Source organism: Neovison vison, chromosome 9 (assembly GCF_020171115.1).
Source record: "Neovison vison isolate M4711 chromosome 9, ASM_NN_V1, whole genome shotgun sequence".
NCBI classification, from domain to species: Eukaryota; Metazoa; Chordata; class Mammalia; order Carnivora; family Mustelidae; genus Neogale; species Neogale vison.
This window is the reverse complement of record NC_058099.1, coordinates 32,073,966-32,088,602: the sequence shown is the minus strand read 5'-3', so window position 1 is coordinate 32,088,602 and position 14,637 is coordinate 32,073,966. Positions and strand designations below refer to the sequence as shown.

The window sequence follows — 14,637 nt, the reverse complement described above, 5'->3', positions numbered from 1 at the left end:
CTCTCAGTCTGTGTGGTTCAGTGGTTAGACTATGTCCCAGCCCATCCTGATCGCTTCAGCCAGGGAGATTTTGCTAAAGCAATTAGGAACCAGGGCCTCTGTGCTAAGGCTGTCAACTGTCAGGCTGTCCAGATTCTGTAAGCCACACTGTGCTTGCTCTGCCACCACTTGAAGAGTCTGCCTGGGAGAGAAGCTACCACTCGGGAAAACGAGACAAGTGATGGAGAGAGAGTGAGTCAGAAAATCCTCGAAGCTCCTCCCCCCACCCCCCCCCCCCCCACCCCCACCCCCCGTTCTTTTTGGTGAATTTGTTTGGAGCAGGGTTGTCATCCCCTTCAATCCCAGCCTTCACAAATGCATATTTTACTTTGTGAATGAATGCATTCATACCCTGCAGGCTCTTCGGAATCTTGCTTTTTAAAAAATTTAACAAATGGCATCTTTCCATGCAGGTGAATATAGATCTGCTATATCCTTTCTAGTGGTAGCATGGAACACCATTAAGCAGATGTACCCTAATTTATTTAATCATTTTTAAATGATGCACAATTAGCTTGTTTCCACTGTTCTGCTATTATAGAAAAACAAATCTTGTTCTGATGGCGCTCATAGGTCAGGGTCCCAGCAGGAGACAGATGGTACACTTGGCTGAAGAAATGAGGAGCATTTACTAAAGGACTCATTACAGAACTGTGGGCAGAGTTTACGACGAACGCCAAGAGCTGGTGCAGTACTCCAACGCTGCTAACAGTAGGGAGCCATTGCTACCCCAGGTCTGAAGGGGGAAGGGAGAGAGCAGTTACTGGAATTCTGCAAGAGAGAAAAATGGAGAGATCTCTCTGATAGGAGTTAGGATCTTTGGTAGAGGGACACAGCCAACCTATAGCAACCTAGTAGGGAATAATCCCCAGAGCAATAAAACCCTCTGACCTCCTCCTCCTCCTGCCCTCTAGTGTTCCTACTTGGCCAAACCCAGCTGTTAGCCAGAGGTTTGACCCTGCTGCTAAGGTCCCCCCAGTCATCCTCTCACAGTTCAGGGCAGGGAGGAGAGACTCAGTGGTGCATATAAACATTCCAGCACCTTGCTACTCAAAATGCAGTCCTTGGACCGGCAGCCTTTACTACCCCAGAGCTTCTTAGAAGCTCTTCCAGACCCACTGGACCAGAATCGACATTTCAGCATGACCCCCCGGTGATTCACGTGCACATAGTTTTCAAAGCATGAATCTGGGACATCTTTGTACACAAATCTCTTATACAAGTGTATCTGTAGTCTTATTATATATGAACTCTCTTCCAATATTTTTTCATTGCTTCCTGTGTTGTTTTGGGTCCTCTGAGAACCAAATGCCAAGGTGTCTCCCCCCCACCCGACCCCCGCCAGGAGAGATGCTTGGATGAAGGAGGAAGGAGGAGGAAAAGGGAAGGAGGGCCTTCGGAACCTAATGCAGATGCTACCGCTGGGAAAATAGAGTAGGAGGGAGGAGGCTGGGGTAAGAAGTCTCCAGAGCGCTCTGCAGTTCTGGAAATGTCTCGGCCAAGCCAATGGGGAGTCCCCAGACAAAGGTGGCCTGCTAGGGTGTCCTGCCTCAGAGAGAAGTAGCTGGGTTCTTATATCCCCCATCCTTAGTCATTGACTGGGAGAAACCAGGCGAAACAACCTCAGCAAGAACTTCATAGTTGGAAACCATAGAAACTGGAGGCTCTCAGCCAGCTGTGCTCCCTGCAGTGGGTTCTCTTGAAGGGTGATCTGAGCAGTGTACTTCCATCACCAACACAGCCCTCATCCAACCAACATCTATTGGATACCTTCTATGTTTCAGGCATGGTGTATGTGATGGCATATTATGGATGAAAGGGATGGCCCCTGGCTCCCAGGGAATCCCACATGATTGTGGAGAGGGTTGTCAATGAGTTTTCACTGTCAATTTAGAGGAAGGCATCACAGTTTGGGGATATCACTGACAGCTTCATGGGAGAGCTTGGCCACAGGTTGAGCAGAAAAACTGGGGGAGATCTGGGTAATGGTAGAAAAAGCAAGGAAACAGGTTGGAAAGAGGGAACAAGGGGACTAGATTCCAGAGACCCATGCAGTGACTTAGGGAGGAGGTAGGGAAGGCCTGGAAGTAAAATCATCTCTAAAGAGTATTTATTTACTTTTAAAGGTCTAACCTCTTTTCCCTAATATGATAATAATGTTTGTTGAAAAGAAATACAATGTTGTGCAAATATTGAATGCGAGGGCCTTGAGATCAATGATCGAAAGGTGGTAGGTAATCAATAAATATTTGTTGAAAAAAATGAATAAATTGAATGAAAAGAAAAGGCCCACAGAATCTCATGCACCAGAAATAAATATAATAGTTAATACTTTGGTGAATATTTCTTTAGAGATTTTTCCTTTGTATATATATTAACACACCAAAACAGGATCATACCATCCATACAGTTCTACTAGCTTGCTTTTCTTAATAATGCATCTTAAGCACATTTGTATTGAAAGATCCCCCCGGGGCTCCAAGCACCCCGGAATGGACCCCTTCTCAGGAGGAGACCCCCGGACCCAAAAACCGAGCCGAGTCCACTGATCAGATGCAAACAGCACGAGGTTTATTGAGTAGACACAGGTACCTGCGGGCGGTCAAGTCTTAGGAGGACTCGCGCACCAGCCCTTAGTTCAGGGCCTTTTTATGGGGTTTGGGGAAGTGAAAGCATACGTACAGAAGCGGAAGCATGGTTACAAAGTTTTCATTGGCTGGTTTGAATGTAAAGGCATACTTGGCGCGCGGGAATACCCCTGATTGGTTCGCTCAGCATCCTTCATTTACATAGTGGGAAGTTACTTTCATTGGTCATTAACAAAAGGGAAACAGACAGTATTGGCTAGATTTCAATCCTTCATTAGCATGTAGACTGACCATCGGCATTGGCCAGACTACAATCCCTTATTAGCATGTAGACTGACCATCGGCATTGGTCAGACTACAATCCCTTATTTGCATGTAGACTGACCTTTCAACATTCCTTGTAGTATCTTATCACTTTTTACAACATGGGAGGAATGTTTAAGGGAGTGGGAGAAGGGGGTGTTGGCTAAGCAAAGAGAAGGGGGAAGGAGGGGGAAAGGGAGGGAGAAAACCCTTTTCAGTATGTTAAACACCTAGAATTAGTGTCATTCTTGTTAACAAAACTGTGGTATATTAGTGTATGATGCACAATATTTTATCTTATAATCTCCTATTAATGGGCATTTGGGTTAACAACTTTTTGCTTTTATACACAATGCTGCAATAAGCTTCTTGTAAGTGTTGGGCTGGCAGAAAGGGCTATTTAAGATGGCGAAAGTTCCCGCCACCAGACCTGAACTTGGACAGGTGAACACAAAGACCCAAGATGGCGAAAGTTCCCACCACAAGACCTGAGCTCGGACAGGAGAACAAAGACCCAAGCAGGAATCTGAAAACCCTCCCACCCCGGGCTCCCATGGACCAATGGGACCCTGACAAGCAGGAATCTGAGACCCCTGCCCCAGGCTCCTGTGGACCAATGGGATCCCGACGAGCAGGCGACATATCCGAATAAGGGAAACTTGCCAAAAGATCCCTGAGCTTTCCCCAAGACCCCTTAAAAGCCCCCTCCTCCCTGCCTTGGGCGCGACTTCCGCCACTCTGCTTTCCAGAGTGGCGGAACCTCCCCCGAGGGTGCCCACCTCCTCCCAGCACAACTTTCCTGGCTCCCCTTCTCCTGAGCCCTGAAACTTCACTGGAGAGTGTTTTTAATAAATCTTGCCTCGCACCCACTTTGCCTAGTGTTGTGTTTATCTCGCCGGAAAAAACTTTACAGTAAGCTCATCTCTGAGCGCTTGTGAATCTTTTTCTGTGGATGTGACATTGCAGAATCAAAAGGATATTAACATTAACATTAACATTTCTAATAAATGTTGCCTAATTGCTTTCCAAAAGGTTATACCAGTTTGCCTTCCTACCAACAGTGGTAGGAATAAATAGCCTATTTATTCATATCCTTGCCAGCACTGGAATGAATAACCTTTTAAGTCTTTGCCAATCTGATAGATGAGAAAATATTTCAGAATAAGTTTAATTTGCATGCCTTTTACATAGAGAAACTGAACACATCTTAATACGTTTCTAGACCATTTATATTTCTTTACTGGGGAGTGGTCTCTCCAGATCTTTCAGCTATTTTTATTTCTGTTCTTTTTAGGTCCCTGTTGACTTAAATACTGGGTAGATGTCATCTGCAAATATCTCTTTCTGATTTGTCTTTTGTCTTCATATTATTTTGGACCTTATAGAATACTAAAATTTTTATTGAGTCAACTTTATAAATCTTTTCTATAATGGTGCCTAGGTTTTCTTGATCCAATACTTTTATTGTTGGATTTTTAAAATTATTTTACTTTTACATCTTTAGATCATTTGGAACTTATCTTGGTGTAAGGGTGAGGATAGCCAACAGCTATCAAGTTGCTCCAGTCATTGATTGAATCAGCCATCTTTTCCCCACTGATGTTTGAAATACCACATCTACCATATATCACATTAAACTCCATAAGGGATGAAATGATCCCTGTGAAGGGAGCTAATATGACAAATCAAAAGTGCCTTCTAGAGTAATCTGTCTGTTGGTTGAACAGTTGAGGACATGAGATGATGTGGTCAAAGAACAAATAAGCTCCTCAAACAAACAACACACCCAAGGGAGGATAAGGTACAAAAAAGATTAAGGTCCTGGCTGAATTTGCCCTCTGTGGGTGCCAGCTTGTCATTGTTAATAATGATTCCTTGTGCTTTTCCTCTGCTAATGAGCTCTTGTATTTCCAATAGCTCCCAGGTGGTCCCAATTCTGCCAGTGTAAGGACCACACTGAGTAGCAAGACACCTTCCCTTTGCCCTTGAAGAAACTCTTCCCAACCTGCTTTGAGCCTGGGGAGGCTGGCTGTGTGGACTCCATCACTCAGTCCTCCCAAAAACCCTACTCTGGAGGTACCATTATGATCACCACCATTTTACAGATAAGCACATGGCCTAGGGCCACAGAGCCGTCTGTGACACCAAGCAAGCAGGCTCCGAGGCTATGCCCTACATAAGCTGAGTTGCCTTTTGCCCTGACAGCAGTTTGCCAGCCAACTGTGTGTGTGGAAAATCCTGAATTCAGTCAAGTGACCTGGACTCAGACTATTGCTCTGCCACGGCCATGTCCCGCGACCCTGGCTAAATAAATCCCTCCCTTCTCTGAGCCAAACTTTCCTCCTCTGTCTGCCTTGCAAGGTTGTCAGGAGAGTGAAATGAGAATGGGACATGAAGAGTAAAGTCTGGCGGTTTACGGCACACACGGATGCTCCGTAAACGACAGCTCTTACCATTAGCCGGGAACTGAACCCTGTGTTGTGCCAGGCTGACACTCCCTTCTCTGCCGCTGAGCCTGTATCAGGAAGCATTCCAGTGTGGTAAGCCGATCCAAGACATTATGAGTTGTAATCCTTGTCTGTTTTCTAATCTGACCGCAGATCTTAATTGTGTTGAGCGTCTGGACTGAGGCCAGACGGCACAGCTCCAGGCCTTTCCTCTCACACCTGCCTTCTAGTACCAACCGGCAGACTCTGTTCCGTGAGTGAAGTCATCTCCCACCAGGATGGTCTCCGTAGAAGGTCATCCTGTGTGGGAGCTGTTTTGCAGGTTCACCCCAAGCCCTTCACCTGCTTTAGCCATGGGGGAGGGGTCCAGACCAGGGCAACTGTGAATCTGTAAGGGCGGCAGGTGAGAGCTTACATGTCACTGAGACACCAGCTTGTTCAAAGGCCCTTTCCCTACTCTGTGTCTAGGGCTTCCCACCTATAAAGTGAGAGAATGAGACCAGAAATATGTCTCTTAACTTTTTTGGGCCATCTTCCCCTTGAGAATAGAGAATAATTGATAAAAAGCTTTCGAGTAGTTTCCCAGAATGTAAAAAGTTAAAAAAAAAAATACAGCTTATGTAATCTATCCTTCTATGGGAGATGCAAAACTATTCCTTGCTCTGAGCTGGGAACCAGCAGAGGGAGTTCCATATTCACCTAAAAGATGTTTTCAAATCTCTGGTATCACTTTAACATTCAGATATCCACGTAAACATTATTTCCTCAGTGAAGCCTTTCTAAACCCCTCAACTAAAGCACCCTGTAATTTGTCTTCAACACACTAACCACAACTCTGGTAAGTTACCTTTTTAATATCTGTCTGTTCCATTGCCCTGTAAGCACCATGATGTCAAAACTACCTCTTGCAACAAAGACTCTCTCCTTGATCAAACCCTAGCCCAGGCTCCTCTGAGCCTCCTTCTCAACTAGGGCTCAACCTTGGCCTGTAACGAGGACAGAGTCTGAACATAGATGATTTTGTACACCTACTTCCCTTCACATTAAAGATGTAAACACTGACAGTTTTTAACAGCTCAAGGCTGCACTGGTAGGATATCCCTAGCCCCCTTAAGTATCTGCTACAGGAAGCTCATGGCTGTCCAAAGAATTCACTGTTTATCATAGCTAGCACCTAACTGTCAGCCCCTAACCATGCTTTCTTAGACAGTTTGCTAAGAAGGGCTTATAATTATAAGTCCTTTCTCTGTCCCTTTAAGATGTATGTGTATCTCCTACAAATCAGGAGTGTCTTTCCCAAGGACTGAAAGCCATTCCTTTACAATATCATCAGGAAGGATAGGCCTCTGCCTTACAAGCCTCTGGGAGGGTAGAATCCTCACTCTGATCCTTGCCAACCACAGATACAGCAGGCATCATCAGCATTTACGCTGATCATGCTTTTGTAATTTTTCACTTCCCTGACTCTATTTAAAATGCCCAGTCATTCTGGTCAAATCAAAGTGAATCTGTTCATGCTGGACCCTCTTCCCTAGTGCAGTCATCCATTACTGATTAAGATCTGTCCTTACCACTTCAACTGGTGTCTGGTTTTGTTTCTCTTTGACACTTGGTCATTATAGCATGCCTAGACCCTAGACCCTGGCACATAGTAGATGCTCAACAAATATTTCCTGAATTAAAAATACTGTTGACTAAAATCATCCATTAGTTCTAGCTATCTATGGCTGAGTGATGGACCATCGCAAAACTTCACGGTCTAAAATGCGAGCCACCTTATCATACTCATGGATTCTGCGCAATTTATCCTGCATATCATTTAGGATTAGATTTGGCTGCATAGGACAGAAGACCCATAGGAACAGTGGTGCAAACAAGACAGAAGCTTATTTCTCCCTCACACAAGCAAAGCCTGGAAGGAGCCCACTGGGACTAGTTCAATGTCTACAACGACCGGGACCTGGTTCCTAATGCCCTATGGTTTCACCACACTCAGTGCACGCCTTTGACCTCATAACCTGAGGTGGTTGCTTGAGCTCTAGTCTTTATATCCACAGTCCAGCCAGCAGGAAGAAGGAAGGGTAAGGAAGTTTCCTTTAAGGACATTCCTTAGAAGCACCGGCTGACAACAGCACTGACAGCCCATTGGCTGAACACTCAGTCACATGGCCCTGCCTACCCATGAAGTAGCCTGGGGATGCTAGGCTGCAGAATGCCTGGTCTTTACAGCATGGGGCCAGAGAAACAAACCAGCAAAAACTCAAGAGTTCTACTCTTAAGTAAAGAGAGGAGGGTGGATGTTGGCAGACATCCACTGGTGTCAGCCTCCTTTTTACATCGTTTTATTTCCTGTTCTGCCACTCACCTGCTGTGGGCTTGCGCAACACACTTTCTCTGGTTGTTATTACCAGTTCCTCTGGTCTTTAGGGAGGAGGGTACTATAATCTGAGAAGGAAGCTTAAAGTATTAAGCAGATAAGCGTCAAAGTTCTGATTTTAGGGAAGGGAACGGGTTTCTGGGAGCAGATTTTTGAAAACTCCTATACTGAGTTACCACTGAGGGCTTTCTAGCAACAAGACCTCAAGAATTCATGTTCGTTACATTTTGGGAGTAACTCCTCCCCTGTCCTTAACCGGGTTGTGCCTTCTGTCAGATACCTCCCCAGGGAGTTCAAAGAGATGCCAACAGAAGGCAGTATAAGAAACAAAGCCAGACATTAACTGAGCACTTCCTGTGTGTCTGACACTACTCAACTCTGCGATCATGAAGTGATCACCACTCATTTGTCCCTTATATTTGTTGTTGTCGTCGTCGTTCTAGACTAGGGTTAAATAAAACACGATCCAATGCACCAAGCATTTTGACAAAGTTTGATGGTGTTATGGAGTGAATTGAGCCCCTGCAACAAGATACGCTGAAGTCCTAATCCTTGGTACCTATGAATGTGAATTTCCTTATTTGGGAAATAGGTCTTCACAGACATAATCCAGTTAAGATGAGGTCATTAGAGTGGGCCCAAATCCAATTTGACTGGTGTCCTTAGAAGAAGAGTAGAAGAGATGTAGACAGATGCACATCAGAAGAATGACAATGGGGCCAGAGGCTGGAGGGACACATGAGTAAGCCAAGCAATGACAAGGATTTCAAGCAACATCAGAAACTAAGAGAAAAGTATGAAATGGTTTCCCCCCACAGAGCCTTCTGAAAAAACAGGACCTTGGTGATAGGACTAATTGATTTTGGGTTTCTAGCCTCCAGAACTGAGAGGGAATACATTTCTGTTGTTTTCAGCCACCGAGAGTGTAGTCCTTTGTTATGGCAGCCTCAGGAAACTGATAGAGATGGTCAGTTTGATGTGTCAGCTTAGCGAGGTTTTAAAAATCCCCAGTGTGTTCAACCAAACATTAATTTGGGTGTCACTGGGAAGATATTTTGTAGACATAACTAACATCTATAATCAGTTGACTGTAGCTAATGGAAATTATCAAGGTGGGTCTGGTTCAATCTGTTTAAAGTCTTCAAGAGCAGAACTGAGGTTGCCTTAAAAAAGAAGAAACTCTGCCTGTGGACTGTAGCTTCAGCTCAAGCCAGAGTTTCAGCCTTCCCTTCCTGATGGCCCGCCCTAAGGATTTTGGACCTGCTTAACCAGCCCCTGCAATTGTGTAGATCAATTCCTTCCCGTAAATCTCTTAATATATCTCCTGGTTCTGTTTCTCTGGTGGAACCCTGACTAATACACAAAAGGAGGTCGCCATCTTGAAATGCATTTGCCTAAAAGGCTGTGGAGTTGCCCAAGTCTTCGCGGAAGAGGTGGCTTTTGGTAGGGCCTTAAAGGGTAGAGGGGGGTTTGCCAGGCGGAGCAGGGCATTGCAAGTAGGGAGAACAGCATATGCAAAGGTTTGGAATGGGAGACCCTGCTCCCCTTTGCCCCAGTGGCATGGTGGTAGGCCTTGCAGAGTTTGGAGTCACATTCTGAGGACTCCTTCCTGTCAAGTTGAAGACTTGAGCATTGGTGCAAGAGACAAGAGCTACTCTCTCTCTCTTTTTAATTTCTCTTAGTTCTTTTTATTTATTTTTTGGTTTGAATTGAGATATAAGTTTCACAAGTCAAGGGCATATTTTTAAAAGAAGAAATTGATGATATTTTTACTTCGATCTCCATGTAATCCCCACTGAGATGGAGACATGGAAGCAAGGCTGGGGTTAGGGGGAATGAGGCCAGTGAGGTGAGCCGAGCAAGCACAGGGTCAGATTCAGCTTTTCTTTAAAGTTTTGGTGTTTTGTTCAGGGATTTTTTGCTTTCATTTTGATTTTTTAAAAGTATTGTTTATTTTTGATTACTGATTTTGTTTTGTTTTGCCCATCCCTATAATTTTCTGTCTTGGAGACAGCCTCATGCCTCATTCTAGTTTTGACCCTGTTAAATATTTCCAGCACCCCCATGGCTCCTTCATTTCTTCAGTCCCCTCAAAGGAAGCCTCTGGCCAAGGTCAGGGGAACGGATGGCCTGGGGTGTACGCCATCATAGTTGGGGTGCCTATGCATGTGTGTCTCTGAAGGGATTCATTCCTTTGATCAGTTTCTTGGAGGCTTTTGCCAAGTGAGGGCTAAGAAACGCAGAGTTTGAGTAACAGGAAGGGGGGGGGAGGTTTGCTTTTGAGGGGATCTAAGCAGTATTACGTCTCTGGTAGGCCTGCAGGCCTCAGTGACACAGTCCGGTGTGTATTAGCCTCACTGTGCCTCAGGCCCCTCATCTGTTAAATGGAGTTGATAATCCTTCTACCCCTGTTATTGGACTGCTTAAGGGTCAGATGAGATAAGGGAGTAAAATTCACAGCACTCCTGCAGGGCTCACTCTGCCACTATTTACTGAGCGCTTAGGATGTGCCAGGCGCTGAGCTGAGGCTTTTACTGCCGTCACCTTGATCCTCCCATCCAAGTACTAACCAGGCCTGACCCTGCTTAGCTTCCGAGATCAGACGAGATCGGGCGCGTTCAGGGTGGTATGGCCGTAGACCGTCACCTTGATCCTAATGCACCCAGCCCAACAAGGAAGGTGCGAGTCTCGGCAAGCCCGCGCGTGTGCCCAGTGAAGATCAGCCACCCTCGCCGGCTTGGGGGCCGCGCTCCTGCGGGGCGGGTGGGCGGGAAGGGGGCGGGGCGCAGGTGGGGCGGGCCGGGGGCGGGGCGGCGCGGCGCGGCGGTTCCGGGATCCGGGTCCGGGTCTGCGCCGCCGCCTCCGGGCGAGCCGAGCGCTGGCCCCAGCTGGCGGGCGCATGTGGGGGCGAGCAGCCTGGAGGCGCTGCCCGCGGGGGCGGCGGCGCGGCCGGGAGGCGCTGCTGGCGCTGCTGGCGCTGCTGGCTCTGGCCGGGCTGGGCTCCGTGCTGCGGGAGCGGCGCGGGGCCAAGGCGGCCGAGCCGGGACCCCTGCGCACCCCGCGCCCGGGGCGGCGCGACCCGGTCTTGCCGCGGCCGCCGGTGCCCGACGACGCTCTGGGCGCGCGGGGTGAGGCGGTGCGGTTGCAGCTGCAGGGCGAGGAGCTGCGGCTGCAGGAGGAGAGTGTGCGGCTGCACCAGATCAACATCTACCTTAGCGACCGCATCTCGCTGCACCGCCGCCTGCCCGAGCGCTGGAACCCGCTGTGAGTCCTCAGGTGGCCGGGGGAACACTGCCCGCGGGGTCCCCGGCCCTCAGTTTCTGCATCTGTGAAGAGGCGGGGTGGAACCTGGGTCTCGAAATACCTGGGGATCGCGCGTCTTACGCAGTCTTTCCCAGAAGTGGGCAGTGGCAGGGGGGTCATGTGGAGTGGGGAGACGCATGAAAGTTAAAAAAAAAAAATGACAACAGAAAAAAAAATTCAGAAATTGATGAATCTTTTACTGGGTGGTCTCTTGTCTCTGCCCCTCTTGAGAAGGTCTGTCATTCGGCTCTGCAGAAGTGGCGGCGGGAGGGTCAAGGCTAAGCAGACAGGTATAAGATGAGACCCCCTTTGGGTGCTCTTCCTGGTTTCACAGCACCCCCTGTCCAGCTCTGCCGGTATGGCCCTACCTTGGTGAAACTAAGGACTGTTAGAGTTTGAGATAGGGTCCACTTTCACTTATCTGTGTGCCAGGCCCTTGAATGAACCAGGAGGGGAGGGCGCTCCAGCAGGAGAGAGAAAAGGTCGCCAGAAGGCCAAGTTGGAGATTTCCCCCTCACTGGGAGCTGGATTCCTCAGCATTAGGCAGAGGAAAGCCGGAAGGAGGTGGTGGGAAAGGCTCCTTCATCTCAGCTCACTCTTGTGGATGGTGCAGGCCCTGTGCAGGTGTGGTTAGAGGCCTAATTTCTATGGGAGCTGCTGGCTGGGTGGGCTGTGCCCACCACCTAAGTGAGAAGGGAGCAAGCTGGTAAAAGGACAGAACTTCTGGCCTTCTCTCTCCTTCTTTCCATTAGCGGGGATCTTCCAGGTCCCCACTTGAGCCCCGTTCTTAAAGACTTTGAGGAAGAGGACTCATAGAGGGGTTTCCTGGGAGTAACCGGTGGGGAGGCCTCCTCTGTGCACTGTGCACTTTCCGCTCCTTCCTGTTCCTGGCGTGCCTGCTTTAGAGGTGTGGCAAAGGTCTCAGGGAGGACAGGGGACTCACCTAGTGCCCACAGCTGGAAAGTGGTGGAACTGGCTATGGGGGATGGGACCCTCTTGGCCCCCTTGGCATTGTGCTGATTTCAGAATTTGGGGATCCTTGAATCCTTGGGTAGAGAAAGCATGAGTACCTGCTCCAGGAAGTGATCCCCACCTCACTTCGGCAGAGCGGGGAAGGACTTGGGATTCACCGTCTTCCCAATTTTCCAGCATCTGTTCATGTCTAGCCTCATGCTTTTGCCTGAGGCATTTTCTCTATTCATCTTTTTGAGTAGAACTTTATTAGTGCTGATCACAGTTCCCTCCACTTTCCCTATCTGCAGAATAAGGAATGAGTAGAAATAACACAGCCTAGGAATTAATACAACGTCGAACACACTGTGTACTCAATTCTTACTAGTGTTCCCCCCTTCCCTGTTGCCAACGGGGTACTCAGGAGGCCGCTTTTAAGAGTCACCAAGGGATTGGTTGTAAACTTTTTCTTTTCCGGGTTCTAGCTTCCTTTATTGTCCCAGGTTGAGAAATCTCTTTCAAGGACTGTGGATAACCTGTGGGGCTTATGGCATCCCGTCTCCATGGTGACACAGCTGCCCTGTGTCCTATCAGGATTTGCTTATAGATCCTGCTGTTGCATTGACTCTGGGAAGTTAATCCAGACCCAGCATGATAAGAAGTATGAATGCCTCCTGCCTTTAATTCCCGCAGCAGGGCCTAATGGATTATTGTTGCCTAGCTGGAGAGAAAGGTGAGCCTGATCTGGGTCGCTCTCAGCCAGACCAGGCCGTGACCACTTCAGCGTGGCCCGTAAGGTTGGGGCCTTTAATACAGTTCATACAAAGGTGAGCGCCTAATCAGGTCTGGGAAACCAGAATGGCAGAATATAAATTTATAATTGGAGTGGCGCTGTGTGCCAGGAGTTGTGGGGCCGGGGTGGCGGGGGTGGGGGGGAGGGTGGATGTCTCTTGGGACTTTAATTGATAAGCAGAGGGATGGTTGAAATCCTTGAATGTCACAAAGGGAAAGGCCCTAAGGGAGATCCAGTCTAACCAGAGAGGAAAAGCCATGCCCCCAAAGTAAAATGCAGATCCCGGGCAGAGCTGGTCCAAAACCCAGATCTTTGATTCTCTCCTCCCTTTTGGTATGCAGGCAATTATTTATCCATTTTTTTTTATTTTTTCATTTATTTTTAAAGATTTTATTTGTTATTTGACAGACAGAGATCACAAGTAGGCAAAGAGGCAGGCAGAGAGAGAGAGGGGAAAGCAGGCTCCCCACTGAGCAGAGAGCCTAATGCGGGGCTCCATCCCAGGACCCTGGGATCATGACCTGAGTTGAAGGCAAATGCTTTAACCCACTGAGCCATCCAGGTGCCCCAATCTGTTTATTTTAATTATAAAAGCAATACATGTTCACTCTAGAAATTTTAGCATATGCAGAGAAGCAAAAAATTAAAAAATAAATAAAAATCATCTGTAAACTCACTCCCCCAGGAGAACCACTGTTAACATTTTTCTGTGTATTCTTTTAGACTTTTTCAGGTATAGAAATAGATTTTGAAAAATATGCCTATGGGTATGTGAATGAGAACATATTCAAACATGAGTATGTACATGGGTTTATATATGTATTTAACTGAACCTGTTACCATAGGCAAGGAGCTGGGAATTACCAAGGGACTCTGGCTTCTTCTTCTTGGTGTCTGCAAGACTGCATCCACTCTCTGGGACTGGCCAGACCCATAAAGATGCTTCAGTGTTGGCTCTAATTCCTTGAAGCTTGGTGTTAGACCCCCGCTCTTCTGTGAGTCTGATAATTAACATGCCAGTGGACTAGAGCACAGCTTTACTTCTGTTATTTCTGTTTCTGTTGTTTCTGTTTATTTCTGTTGCATAACAAACACCATCTCCTCTGAGCTGGACGAGGAGATGGAACTCTCACTCTGAGATGGCAGTAGGCCAAAGTGAGGAGCCAGAAAGCTGGATTTGTGGCCTAGGGGAACTTTGAGACATACTGATGCCAAGGACTTTCCCCAGAATTTCTGGACGTAGGGCCCAGGCTGAGGCTGATGTTCATCTAGGGCTGAAATGTACTGTCTTGGGGTCTCTGGAGTTTAAATTACTCAGAAGATGAAGGGTGGGTGCTTTTAATGCATGTGGGAGAATACCAGAATTAGACAAAGGAGGGATTCAAAACAGATCACCTGTTGTTGAAACTAGCGATGACATCACAGCCAGTTTAAGGTGTGTCATGAGGAAACGGTTGCTGATGTTGTACCAATATTTGCAGTTTGTTTTTATAGATCCATGAAAATCCTTGAGATAATCACAATAATATCATTCTTGTTTGTATTCTGACCTATGTAGCTAGTGAGAAAGACGCTGTGGAGTGACTGTGCCCTTGGGGCTGTGCATTTCCACAGGCACGTGGTTGGAGATGGCACCTGTGACCATCAGACATTCTCTGCCGTAGCAGAGGAATTTTGAACAGCTGTTTAGGAAAGTGTGCCAACAATACATAGGTGTTCCTTGAGTCCTTGCCTCAAGGTGTTAGCCTCACTAATGCTAATATTGCAAATGTGTATCTGAGTTCGGGGATCAGGACTTGGGTGCTGGGATGGTGAAGAATTTCCAAATAGCTCTAA

General features: G+C 47.3%; 1 protein-coding gene across 1 annotated transcript in view; it reads left to right on the top strand.

Moving 5' to 3' along the window:
* The first annotated feature begins 10,653 nt into the window (after positions 1 to 10,653).
* Positions 10,654 to 14,637, top strand: part of GALNT12 (polypeptide N-acetylgalactosaminyltransferase 12) — a 38,629-nt gene continuing 34,645 nt past the window's right edge. The window contains exon 1 of the mRNA XM_044265272.1: positions 10,654 to 11,018. Coding sequence (XP_044121207.1) covers positions 10,654 to 11,018 — 365 coding nt within the window. The remainder of the gene's footprint in view (positions 11,019 to 14,637) is intronic.